At 42.3% G+C, this 13916-nt stretch overlaps 1 protein-coding gene across 2 annotated transcripts in view; it reads right to left on the bottom strand.

Annotated features, from left to right (window-relative positions):
- LOC117951098 (tensin-3-like) overlaps positions 1-13916 on the bottom strand; it is a 48214-nt gene that overhangs the window by 5801 nt on the left and 28497 nt on the right. The window contains exons 17-18 of one of the 2 annotated variants that reach the window (XM_034882623.1): positions 1932-2088; positions 303-775 (exon numbers count right to left, since the gene is read on the bottom strand). In XM_034882623.1, coding sequence (XP_034738514.1) covers positions 303-775; positions 1932-2088 — 630 coding nt within the window. The remainder of the gene's footprint in view (positions 1-302; positions 776-1931; positions 2089-13916) is intronic. The other variant, XM_034882624.1, reaches the window with a different exon arrangement.

The raw sequence follows: 13916 nt of genomic DNA, 5'->3' as shown, positions 1-13916 counted from the left end.
ACTTTTATGGGCATGCCTGAGCACTGGGTGAAAGTGGCTTGCATTTTGTAAGTTTTTGGTGGAAAACAAAATTAGCAAGCTCTGGCAAATCGTGAGGAAGTTGCCTTCACTGTTGTTGCTGCATCTTAGCTAGGACTTTCTTTAAAAAATCTGATTAAAGCATAAACTTGGAGAATGATGTCACTTATCAACTCTGTTTTTGTTATTTGGGCTAGCTGACCATTTCTAGCTAGCTGACCATTTCTTAGAGGAAGATGGAATAAAAGAAATTGCGTGAATGAGAACAATCTGTGACAGGATACCTGCTCCGGGCGACTGGGCCACACTGAGTCCTCTGAGGGGGTCGGGGGTCATGGGGGATGAGAAAGGGATGCTCAGACTGCTGCCACTGTGAGGGCTAGAAAACCCACTCAGAGACGGGGAGCGGGAGCCAAGCTCCCCCCCCTCACCCACTCTCCTCTTCTCCGGCAGCAGTGGAGGGAGGCGCCCATCACCCCCCAGGTTCAGACTCCCGAGGCCCTCCATGGCCTCCAGCAGGCTGTGCTCCAGGCCGCCATTCCCCAACAACAGGGAGGACAAGTCTGTGCTGTCTGTCTCCCCGCGGACCCCTGGGCCTCTGCCCAGGCTTCTCAGAGCCCCCCGTGGGGAGCTGTGGGCATTGGGAGTGCTGAGAGAGGGAGGAGGTGAGGGCTGGGGGGGAAACGGGGAGTTCAGGGAGCTTGGAGTCCGGTCGTGCCACACCGGAGGAGGAGTGGAGCTGCAGAGGAGTGAGAGAGTGCATGAGAAGTGGAAATAAAGGCATACAGGTGTCCAAATAACAACTAAATCAAAGAGTTAGAAGACATTAGAAATGGATAACCGTTAATCACTAGGGCTGGGACGATAAGCTTTTGTCCTGATTTGATTCTTTCAGGACACATGGAGAAGATTGGATTTTTATTGCAATTTTTACTTGTGTGATTCTTTAAAGTGCTCATGTTCAGGCTCATAATTGTCTTTTGAGGTTGTACCAGAATAGATTTACATGGTTTAATTTTCAGAAAACACTATGTTTTTGTTGTTCTGCACATTGCTGCAGCTCCTCTTTTCCCCCTGTGTGTTGAGCTCTCTGTTGTAGCTACAGACTGAGACATCTCACTTCTACTCCATCTTTGTTTAATTAGGTAAATCAGTGGTAAAAGGAAAAGAAAACGATTATAAGGAAAAGAATGTTTTTTCAAAATCGTTGCAAAATCATTTTACTTACTATTTTTGATTTTCTTCCCCACCCCTTTTAATCAGCATGATGTATAACTAAGTTTGACTTGAAAAAGGGGCAGCTCTGAGGACAGCACGCTGTTCCAATGGACAACTCTTTTGTGCAATAAAGGTATTTCACTTCTTACTGCAGAGTAATTAAGTAGATTTCCTGCTAAATTACAACCCACAAGGGCAGACTCAATGGTGTTTTAAGCCTCCAGTGTCGACTTCAAGGCACCTAACCCTGACCTTTACCCAAACCATTGACTAATCCTAGTGCCTTCCAGGCAGTGCTGCCTGGTAGGCGACGTTGGGGGCTAAAAACACCAAACACCATTAATACGTTTGGATATTTTGTAGAAGCCGTGAGTTTGACTTTGATTACTTTATCACCCACATCTCTTCCAAGAAGATTTAGTATAATCCTTTAACTGAAGATAATTATGATGTACACAGCATACTTCAAGCAAAATCAGAACTAACACATGGTTCATGGAATACCAAAAATATTCAACAACTAGGGTCATACATAGGTGTGTGGGTTACTTTGTAAGTGTGTTGCAAATTGCTCGTCCCGTGTGATGAGAGAGGATGCATCCATAATTGCGGCCACGACATATTGATGTAACAATGTGACATGTTTGTAGTTGTATTAGCCAGCCTGTACATTGTACACCATGCTATGTGTGTACCTGTCTGTGTGTGGGAGGGGGCTGTCTGATGACATGGAGCACATGGAGCCAAATATCCTCTGACAGGAAGCAGGAGTGGCCGACACTTCTGATCTGAACAGCTCTCCCTCTGTGGAGCTGCCAGCGTGGCTCATACTGTCCAGGAAACTCCGGGAATCTGACAAAAAGAAAAGAGGAAAGAAATGTCAAACCTCTTTTACTAAAAAGTTCTCACATCTAAAACACTAACCAGGCATACTGTAAAAAACTCAAAATGTGACTTTGTTCCATAAACTACGATAATTGCCTACTACTACTAACGGGTGCCTTTGTTTGGATTATAAAACCAACGTATATCCGCAGAAGAGATATACTTTTCTGTCACTTCTTACGGAAATAAGGCAATTTCTTTATCCCTTATTTATTCAGGGGATGATTCATGGCAGCAAGTACATTTTTTTCCTCATATTTTCCGCAGTCTAACTTCATGTAAACCTTTCTTCTTTAACTTTCTTCTTTATTGTCAGACTTATTTCTCATAATCTCCGCTTTTCTTTTGCCCAAAAATAGCACTTAACACCTGCCTTGTGCTGTAAAGTGTCTTTGTTTCAGCAAGAAAAAAGTAAAAGAGGAAATCTAATTATTACATCCTCATTTTCCCATTTTAATCAGTCTGAATGATTCACATATATAACATTGTGTAGGAAAGGGTCTTCTGCATCTTAGACAACCCAAGTCCTGTAGGCATATATATGTCGTCTTTAAACAGAGCTAGGCTAGCTGTTTCCAACTATCGCCAGCCTTTATGCTAAGCTAGTTTGCTGCTACAGCATCATAGTTGAAGTACAGACATGAGAAAGTTATCGAACTTCTTATCTCACTCAAATATTTCTTTAAGCTTATAGACCTCGTTCAACCTGCATCGGCAGTACATGCAGCGCATCTTTATCATCATGGCAGTAAAGCAGATTGACAGCGTACAATAGTGTGTGTGTGTGTGTGTGTGTGTGTGTGTGTGTGTGTGTGTGTGTGATATGGAGCTGAGAGGCTACTCCAAACATCCCGACATGACATCCTGACATTCTGACAACACAGTGTGTCATTCAGCAAACACCCGAGCAGGCCTCCTCAGGCCACAGACGGGCCTGTGAAGTACGATGAGTCACCGTGTAAAGAGTCAATCTTTATAAAGGGCTCCTTGTTCGGCCGCCCCCCCCACCCCTCTCTCTTACACTCCTTCCCTCCATTCAAGCACTTTGAGATGGAGGAATTTGTTCTCTGTTTTGTTTTTGATCTCATTGGATGCGCTGCATCATCTGGAGTGGATTATATAATCACACGTGGGGCTGGTAATGAATTCGAAGAATGTTTGAGTGTTTGCTCGATGCGTCGGCAACACAAACGCGGCGGTAAAGGTGTAAATGTTCATAGTACTATCTGAAAGTTTGAAGAGCAGTGCTAGCAAAGCTACACGTCATGGATGTGTGGAGTGTGTGTGGGAGTGGTATTGATGCATTAACACGTAAGCAGCATTTAAATGTTACAGCTGGGCCAACTAGAGCTATAGTCGCGTAACTTTCAGCAATAAATCATCTTTTGTAAAATGAATAAATGTTTTGTACGTCAAACCTTCAATCAGCAATATAACGTCAGCCACATAAAAAAAAAATGCAAGTGGAATACAAATTGTCTCTCTGAATTGAAGTCAAAAATGAAAATCTAGAATGAAAGTTAAAAAAAGGAAAAATCCCGAGTGAATAACTTACTGACTGTGACTTCAAGTACTTCAGTTGCAGTCATAATCTTCATATCCTAATAACCCGATCTATGTATTGTGCTCTCCTATATTAGGAAAAGTGAACCAACAAAACATAACTTTCAGTATGTTTTTAATGAGTCCCGCTCACAGCAGCTGGCAGTGAGTTCACACTTATGGACATCTGATACAGCGCACATAATGTTGGCACTATAGAAATGTGCGTGGGAAACATGCAGCTGTGGGAAAGTCACGTTACAAATTGTTAAAACCTAAACCCTGTAACCGTGGAGGGGAAAGTATTCAGGTCCTTGAGTTCACCCTAATCTACAAAAGAAATTGTACAGAACTACACACATGTCCCTCGTCTGCAGGTATTCCATGCAAAGCTGGAAGTGCTCCCTCGTTAAGAAGGAGTCTCCCGGCTAATCCTGCATTGTACTACTAAAGTTGGAGAAACAGCTGGCTGATGTGGTATAAGCTAAAGTGGTTAGCAAACCCCAAAAGTTTTGGCCGATGACGACGCTCACCCGTATCTCATTCAAAACAGCATGGGTGATTGGTTTTTTCCAAGTTTGTATGCGTGGTGAAACACCAGAGACACAAAATAACAACCCATATCCTAGAAAAAGTGATTCTTTTTTTACAAAATGGGCACTTTAAGTAAAAGTATGCAAGTATCATCAGCAAAAAAAAATCACATTTTAGGAACTGGAAACAAGCCAAACAGTTGTTTAATCGTCAAATCATATCAGCTGGACTTGTGGACCGTTATTTTGTTGGGATGTTATAATAAACATTTTAAAAATACTCTGTTACAAGTCAAATTATTACTTATTTTCCTGATATTATATATACGGAAAATGTACTTAAACTAAAATCGTAGAAATCCTCACATTTTAGAAACAGGAAAAGATCAGAACAGTTGTGTGTCTAATCGTTTAGTCATTTCAGCTAGACTTGTAGGCCATTATACTGTTGGATAGTTTATTTAATAATAAAACATATTTTATAAATGACATCTGTTTTGTGTATAAACATCTTCATCTGTAAAGTAACTAGTAACTGAAGCCTTCAGATGAATGTAGTGGAGTAAAAAGTACAATATTTCTCTCGGAAATGTGGTGACCTAGAAGTAGAAAGTGGAATGACAAGAAAAGACTTAAGAAAAATACAAGTACCTAAAATTTGAACTTAAGTACAGTGCTTGAGTGAATGTACTTAGTGATATTCCATCACTGGACACACCACACATAGGCAGTCAACACTCAACTTGAACTCTTAGAGGTTAAAGGTCAAGAGCACAGAGCGGGTGACGTGGTCTGACCTCGAAACTCTCATCACGGACACATGCACAGCTCAGAAAACAAAGATAATCCAGATTTAGAGTTAAAGTTGTTGTTGCTCTTTGCAGAAAACAAAAAACAAAGTGAGAGGAATGCATTGAGGATTCCTCAAACATTCCCACAGTCCCTGTCAGTTTGTCTCTCGGGACGATTCCCAGAAAACAGCTGAGCTTCGTCTCTTGCTCCCTTTCTCTATCTCTCTGTTCCCACGGATCTCTCACTCTCTCTCTCTCTCTCTGCAGTTTGTCACATCTGCTGCTCCATGGCTCATCCCGACTCATCCACTTAATTACAGAGCAGCCCAAACTGTGGCAACACTGGCTGACCCCACCCTGACCTCTGACCCTGAGCCCAGACTCTGCTCTGTGAGGCCCTGTTGGACTTCATTACACCCAAACACACCTTTCACCCCCTCTATCCACGCTGCTCAGTATCCATAGCTACTCACTTTCAGCTCAATGTGTATGAAGAAATCTGGAGTGAAAGGAAAGTCTTTTTTTCAGTGTGAAACTAATGAAGAGAAGAAAGTTAAAACCCATTAATATTAATAAGAAAGACACACAAACATGTTTGCGGACTAGTACAAAAACACACCTGACAAACTTTAGCATCTGTTATTTTCTAAAGATTTTCAGTGTACTTCCCCTTAAGTATTTTTTCCACAGAGTGTTTTCTGTCCATTGTTCGCTCCTCACCCACGCAGCTCCCAGTGAGCACAAAGCCTCTTCAGTCTGGGTCGAACCGTGCAGAACTAAAACTAATTCCCGATGGCACCAACCCATGTGGGCACAACTTTTACCAGCAAAGTCTTTGCCAATTTCCTTCCCCGATTACACGGAGTAACGGTTACATGGCTCAGTCTGAAACTGTGGGCACACCTTTATGCTCTGTACGCAGATGAATCCGTAAAACCACAGTGAGGTTCTGTGGAGGTAATATTTCTCTTCATATTTGCCATCTCAGACCATGCTGGTGGTTTCAAAAACACAATGTTAACAGGTGTGGAATGTTACTAAGGACATTTACTCAAGTATTTTATGTATGAGGTACTTGTACTTTACTTGTCTTGTCTTTTCATGCCACTTTCTATTACGTGCAACACACTTAAGCTTTCAATAATATTTCCAATGCAGGACTTTTACTTGTAACATTATGGTATTTGTACTTTTACTAAGGTAAATGATTTGGATACTTCTTTCACCACTGGGTAGGAAAGGCAAGGCAGAGAAAAAACAACGGAGAAGAAAGATAAGAAACAGTCATTTAAAGAGCTCCTTGTGTTGTGTTGTGACAAAGAAACACTTCTTCTTGTCTCGCTTCATTTCTAGTTTCTTCCACTCACGCATCCAAACATTTACTCGCTGAGCAGCACCACATTAGACAGAAGGCTGGGCCTACACACACGCATAAACAGCCATGCATGCGGGGTTATGCAGGACAACAGTGGGTCTGCAGACTCCCCGCTAACCACAGGAATGTGAGTGCAAAGAACGTTGGATGTGGGCGCACGCACACACACACACACACACACACACACACACACACACACGGCTGACAGGTCTGAAGGTCTATGGCCTGTTACAGCTGCTCATGGCGATCACAGACTGCGGCTTCTCAGGGGGATGAAGGGTATAGGGAGCTAACTGAGAGGAAACTGGAACACGATGAGGAGGAAGACACCTGTTGTGATCCTGAGGTCCACTAAAAGTCAATATTAATGAGAATTAATGATTAACTTTAAAAACAAAAATGATTTAGGCTAAGCTAAAGTACTTGTTTATTCTTTAAATGTCTACAGTTAAATTCAAATCCCAGGTATTAACTTTACTCTGAGAGGCAGATCATTCACCATGCAGGTCTCTGATGGTCTGATGACATTTGCTAACTTACAGTACTGTAAATGAAATGCTGACTGGCTGCTGTCTATCTAAAACTATAATATCTTGTATCTGGTAATAAAATCTTGTATAATAAAACCTTCAAGACGATTGTAGGAAGTTTCAGATCAAGCTGTTCTCATTCCCAGGTCACTGGGGACCAGGCTAAGGCCACAAATCCTGTGAAATCATGGGCCAGTATTTTTGCAGTTAACAGTTGGGCCCTTTCCTTCTTGAAATTATTCACTTCTCTATTGGAAAGGGTGAATTATCAAGGGGTGTTAACACAGCCTTAGTTTCCTCACTGTTGAAAAAGGATCCTACTGAGTGTTCTAGCTATCGGCCTCTGAGCCTGCTTAACGCTGACATTTACACCTTTGCAAAGCTCCTAGCCCAACATTTGGAGTCTCATTTGGCAAAATTAATGAACGTCGACCAAATAGGATTTATACAAATTAAAGACGCCTTCTCCACATCGTTGATGCGGCCAAGGACAGTAAGACCCCAATGTCACTTCTCTCTCTTGACGCATTGAAAGCATTTGACTTGAGTGACCATTTTTAGGGTCAGTTTTAGAGGTGATGGGCTTTGCGAACACTTTCATTGGTATGACTTAAAAAGTTTTCTATTCTAATCCTTTAGCCCGAGTCTTATCCGGACACATCTCCTCCTCATTATTTCCAGTTTCTACATCCACCCGCCAAGGTTGCTCCTGCATTATTTGTCATTTCTCTAGAACCGCTGGCTCAAGCCATTGGCCAGTTGATCATGGTGTCACCAAAATGCATGTTCGTGAATGTCATGTTTTCTGAATATAAAAATAAATTGAACACAAAAAAATAATTATTGAGTGATTTCTGCCAGAGGACGTGCAGCAGCTCTCTTCTTAGTATCACTTGGTGCTGCATCAGAATAGCATCAGTTGTCTCCCACTGTTGTCCCTGCTTCAGTAAAAATCAATCGGCCTCAGACCCTGCTGCGTCTTTCCCCCTCCCGCTATTCAGAAACAGAGCATTTCTCTGTAGAAGAGGACAAAGTAGTAGGAGGTCGTGTGTAAATCAGATTCCTCCGCTCATTTTGGGTGTGTGGACTGACAGCTTTATTGACTCAGTGAAGTGGAAGAGGAGAGACTATAGTTACGAGCCAGCTCAGGAGGAGTGAAGAATAATTAGGCTAAACGAGTGGAGGGAGAGAAACAGGGTGAAGGGTAACAGCACACAAGGAGTGTTTAAAGAAAAGGTTATGGGAGAGAATACTGTCACCACTGAGGTGTTTATTGGTGTCTAAACTATTCTGATAACGAGTTGATGATTTAAGTATATATCCACAACCATAATTTAGGGGATTGCTCCTTGAAGGATTTTATAAACAGTCAGAGACAACCTGACTCATGAAGAATATCTAACCCTCTTCATCCATCCCACAGTCAGAGTTTAGGATCAGATGTGAAGAAATCAGATTTTCCTCAAGCTCACAATGAACATCAGTGTGTTTTGTGTCTAAAGGAAGTCTGAACTACAAATAATGTCCCAGTTATTTGATCATGTTTTGAAGTTGAAGGGAAATTCCTCAGCCATCACCCATCTGGGGAAGTGATCATGGATCATAAGTTGTTCTCCACAGCAGTAGTTAAAGCACGTAGCTGTGTTGCAGGAAAAACCGCAACAACTGTGGTATTGATCAAAGTGGTTGTAAGTCAACAAAAGAAATAACTCTTAAACAGATATTACTTTAAAATGTATGAATACTCCTCGAAAACTGTCACGTAACTGCTCAGAGCAACTCATAACACAGCTTCTGTGCCATCTGAAATTGGCATTAGCAGATAAAAAAATATGTCACTTGCTACTGATTGGTAAAAAAAATAATGCACATCCATAACTTAAGACAGGTGCATCGGAGGGGGGCGAGTGGGTTAAAAATTGCAAAGAAACTCACACACAAGTTGCAAAAATAAATTCCCTAGCTGGCAACATTTAGGAACAGACCTTTCTAGCAGAAGGTGGCGCTCCACCTGCTCACCTGAACTAAACAAAATGCGTAAAGATGGACTAAACCATTTGGTGCATTAGCAAGGGGGGGATGAGACCTTAGATAGTTTTTTTTTGTATACAAAAAGTCAATCAACCAAGTTATTTAGCTAATACACTAACTTTACATTTCATCTGACATGCTTTATAAAATTTAATTAGGAAATGAAAATATCCAGGTAAAATAAAATATATTCCAGAATTTTCCAGGACCCTCTCTCCCCTTGGGCCCTGGTCGTCAGTATTGGTTTTACCCCCAGTCCGACGCCCCTGGCTCTGGTTCATCTCACACATACTGAACTTGTTGATTAACGCTCTAAAGAACAAAGTCCTTATTTTATTCTTTCCACTTTGGTCCCTGCACCCTGTCCTGGCCTTGTGTCCACTGTGTTGTCAACCTTTTTTTAATCCTTGTGGCTTAAAGGTTTCTGCCTCTTTGCCCTTTATTTCCTGCAATGCTGTGAAAGCCAAATGTTTCTCACACAGCAGACGTCTGTACAACCTTTCAGAGCAGCACTCCCCAATAACTTTGTCTCTGAGGAAATTATTCATTTTCTCCAAACTTACATGTGTCAGCTAATGTCTTCAACCTGTTTTCAACACTGTCCAAACATACCTGTTGTGTCTGGGGCTGCACGTGTTTCATTATCGATTCATCTGCCAACTATTTTCTCAATAAATCCACAATTGTTTGGTCCGAAATATATGTTGTATAATAGTGAGAAATGCTAAACAAAGGTTGCTAAGCTTCCTTTACATGTGTGTAGTTTCCTAAGAATTTTTTGGAATAGGTTTACTGGAAATGTAGCATGGTAGTATTTTAGAGAAATATGAGTTTTATTGAAATAACTAGCTTTAAAGCCAAGTAAATATGAATTAATCACATCCGCATAGGCTGGCAAATCATTGAAATTAATCACTTGAACATGAAGTAATTGCATTGGGTCTATTTTACATGCATAGTACCAATTTACAAAATTATACCAGGACATGTTGTGGTAATTGGAGGTAAACTACTCCAGCGTTATCCAATATGCTAATGTCAAAGGTGTTGCTGGTTTTTTGTCCGACAAAGACAAGCAGAAGAAACTCACAAACGAGAAGCTTAAACTACAGAATATTGTTCTGATGATCGACTTAAATAGTAGCTGACAATGTTTATGTCCATCGACTAATTAAAGCTATAGTGCGTAGTGTCTGTCGCCCCCATGAGGAATTTTAAGTAACGACAGCAAAACGGTCGGCGCATCCACACGATACAAGCCTTCCGTGATCGCGCATGGCCCCCACCCCTCCTCCACACAGACGGTAGTAGCCAAGGACGACGCAGAGGATTATAAAAAAATGACAGACTAACAGAGAGAGATGTGTGGAGCTGATTGTCTTAATTTGCTTTGTAGCAACTCATTTGGCAAGGGCTTGAATGTAACAGACGTTCATTAATATCAAAAAGCATTAATCCACTAATTGTTTCTGCTCTAGTTGTCAATGCTCTCTGTAAAACCACAGATCTCCTGTAGGGCATATTTAACAAAGAAGTGTAAAGGATGAGGAATTCCATTTAATATAAGTGGCATCAAGCACTATGTCAGTTTGTTCATTGTTGTGTTCAATAATTCAGCTTCAACACGTGGAAAATATGAGCTGGACTTCCAGCGTTCTTTTTGTGTGAAACTTCTGCTAGTTTAGTACCATCTCTGGGAGATGTGGGAAGCATTAAGCACCCTAACAAAAAAACTTAAATCTTCAAAGGCTTTTTCGGTTCAGCTCAGGTCAGTAGTGCAGAAAAAAGGGGGAAAAACAGCCTCCATCGGTTAACCACCAATATATCAGCCTCATCAGCCTTCCATGACTGCACAATGGAGGCCAAAATAGCCTTTAACAGGATGAGATCATGGACGACGCAGTGGAACAAACCATTTCATCACCCCACCGAGTGTGAGATGTCAGAGGGGCTGCAGATGCTGCAGGCCCGGAACTAGAACAAGTATTTTTTTGTCTGCACAAAAAGACAAGAGAGATGAGGCTCGGAGGAGGTGTTTGGAGAGCAGAAGAAGGCAACTGACAGAAACATTCCTGAAGCTGTCTGCAAATACCAGCGGCCTGGAGGAGAGATGGGAAGTGTTTCTGTGCTTGTGTGCCCTCCTTAAAATTCCCAGGAGGGACGGAGGCATAGATAGATAACAACGCTGGATAAACAAGAGAGAGAATGAGTCGAAAAAGATACAAAACCCCTAGTGACAGAAGGAGAAACAAGAAAGAATGCATGGAGGAGAGTTATAGGTGTAATAGGTGTTAACAGTTCACAAACTGCTTGGAGAGATTTGGATGTTTTTACACGTGAAGAAAATCATTCAATATCACACACACAGATACATTTAAACACACACACACACACACACACACACTTTGTCTCTTCAAAGCTTTCTGGCTAGATACATTCACATAGTTTCAAATCATTACAGAAAGATGAGGGCTAGACACTAACACAGAGTCCCAAGCATGCATTTGGTGCGACAGCGGCGAGGAAAAGCTTGTGTGCACGCTCGTACATACCAAGAGACGCAGTCATGATGTGACACCCTCCGAAGTATCCCGTTATTTGCCGGTTTCCTGTTGTACGATCACTCCTTCTCGTTCACCTTTCCTGCTCCAAAGTCTCTATCTCTCTCTGGTATGAGAGACTATGGTGCCTCCAAGCGTGAATGAAACTCTCCCTATTGCCGGACTCTCCTCCTCTTCTTTTTCTCCAGAAAGCGCTCTGAGCCTGACTGGCTGAAGGTTTTTTCTTTTTTCTTTTCTTCGGGGGCTGGATCGTTTCGCCGCCATGCACAATCCTTTCGTCCCCCAGATGGAAAAATAAGCTCTCTGTTTGTTCCTGGCTTGTTGTGACACCGCTCAACTTCTGGGGTTTGTATGGAGGGAGGGACTTAGAGGTAGAATCCCTCCAACTCCCTCCCTCCACTCCGTCCCTCCATGCACGTCTACATACCCTACCTCCCTCTCCCTGACCACTGAGCATTGTTCCTGCTGGGCCACTGCCAGCCCTTTCCCCCCAATCAGAATGGATTCCAGTGGGATCAGAGGTCATGTGTGGCCTTTTATGGACCAGAGAGAAGGAGTTGGTGGTGACGGTGACGGTGAGGTAGTGGTTGGTGGTCATGCAGCGGTTGTGGGGGGGGTGATCTTGGGGTTTCTATGGCCTCTCTGTCAAGGCATGTGTGTCCACTCCCACCATCTGCTTGCCACAAACACAGAGACAAAGGCATGCAGACACACAGCGACCGTGTCTCCTGCCATATGTCTAATCTTAGCACACCATAAATCACACCCCAAAGCTCTTCTTGATTGAACTGTGTTGAGTGTACTTTTGTTTCAATGGAAACATGTGCTGCGTGCATTATTTTAACCTTTCCCGTGTCACAGGAAATGAGCTTTGGCCATCTATGGCGCTCACGGAGCACTTTAATTAAGTCTCCCTTTATGAAGCTACAGGACAGTTGTCAAAGGGGACCATTGTAAACAGAAAGCTTTATAGGTGTCAGAAAAGATGATAAACCTACAGTAAGCTGTTGCTGTGGCTCTATTAAAGGGCTGGCTAGATATTTTAGGTATGTTTATTAACTTTCATGTTGAGTTGTTCAATCCGTCTGTTCAATATGAAGCAGGAACTCAGAGATGGTTAGCATAGCTAGCATAGCTTAGCATAAAGGCTTAGGGGAAAACAGCGAGCAAGGCTCTCTCCAACTGTAAAAGAATCTGCTTACTAGCACCTCTAAAGCTCCATCCTTAGCATGAAACATCTCCTTTGTTTAATCGGAAATTGAAGCACATGGCAGCTTGATTTAGTAGATTTTGTTACCTTTGCACGGAGCCATGCTATCTGTTTTCCTGTTATCTGTCTTTATGCTAGGTTTAGCTAACCAGCTGCGGGCTCCAGTTTAATTATCTAGAAGACAAATATGAGAGTGGTGTTGAGCTTATCATCAATGGGCCTATTCCAAAATATTTAAAAGGTCTGAATGCGTATGTCAAATCGACTGTGGTGGTCGATATTGTCACATTGACCGAGCCACCAAGGGAAGCACAGACAGATGACAGCTCAACTTCAAATTCCGGGTTATGAACTGCAATACAGGACTGAATTTATGAGCTGGAGGGTCAAAGTTCAAGGTGTAATGTAATGACAAAGCAGTAGGCACTGAGCGGCAGATAAGTCACATCTACTGGGCTGCCGAGAGAGCACAGGAAGAGGACAGCTCAACTTTAAATTTCGCGCTATGGACTGCGACACAATGGGCGACGCAAAGATAAGACGGAGTAGTATGTCCAAGTTGTATGCATACTGCATACGTTTAAGGGCAGCTGCAGTACTAAAAGTACAAAAAGTAAAAAGTAAAAGTATACGATTTGGAAGTCAGCATTATGTTGAACTGTTCCTTTTAAAATAAGTGTGAAAAGTGTATTAATTCATTAAATATTAGAGCAGCTTTCACTCCTTTTTATTTATATTTGGGTCACTAATTGTGACTCTAAATGTTGACCACACAATAAGTGTAATTCGACTACAAAATGACTCCGTTCAGGATCAGTAACAGCTCTTTAGATGTATCATCTCTCTCTCATTTTTCACTGACAACAAATCCAATCATCTGAAGGAGAAGGAGAGGATTCACTCGTACTCTCTCCTGACCTTTGACCCCCCCCCCCCCCCCCCCCCCCCCCCCGAGGTTCAGACAGTCAAGTGTTTGTCTGAACCGACCCTCTGCCCCAGCTCATAACACCATCTACATTCCTTTGGCTGAAACCTGCTTCCGCTGGCTCGGAGCTCCTCCGTATAAATCACTGTTTATTTTGATGCTGCCACAAGTACACAAAGGAAATGTTATTACGTAACATTTCAAAACATCACAAGGAAATGAAAGGACGCAAGTACAGAGACAGCAGCTGAGTTCATCTCTGGGTCGTGACTTTGGTTAAAGTATGGAAGAGGTGTC

The sequence above is a fragment of the Etheostoma cragini genome, chromosome 9 (assembly GCF_013103735.1).
Source record: "Etheostoma cragini isolate CJK2018 chromosome 9, CSU_Ecrag_1.0, whole genome shotgun sequence".
Classification (NCBI taxonomy): Eukaryota; Metazoa; Chordata; class Actinopteri; order Perciformes; family Percidae; genus Etheostoma; species Etheostoma cragini.
The sequence above is the reverse complement of the archived record's forward strand: the minus strand, read 5'-3'. Positions and strand labels throughout refer to the sequence as shown.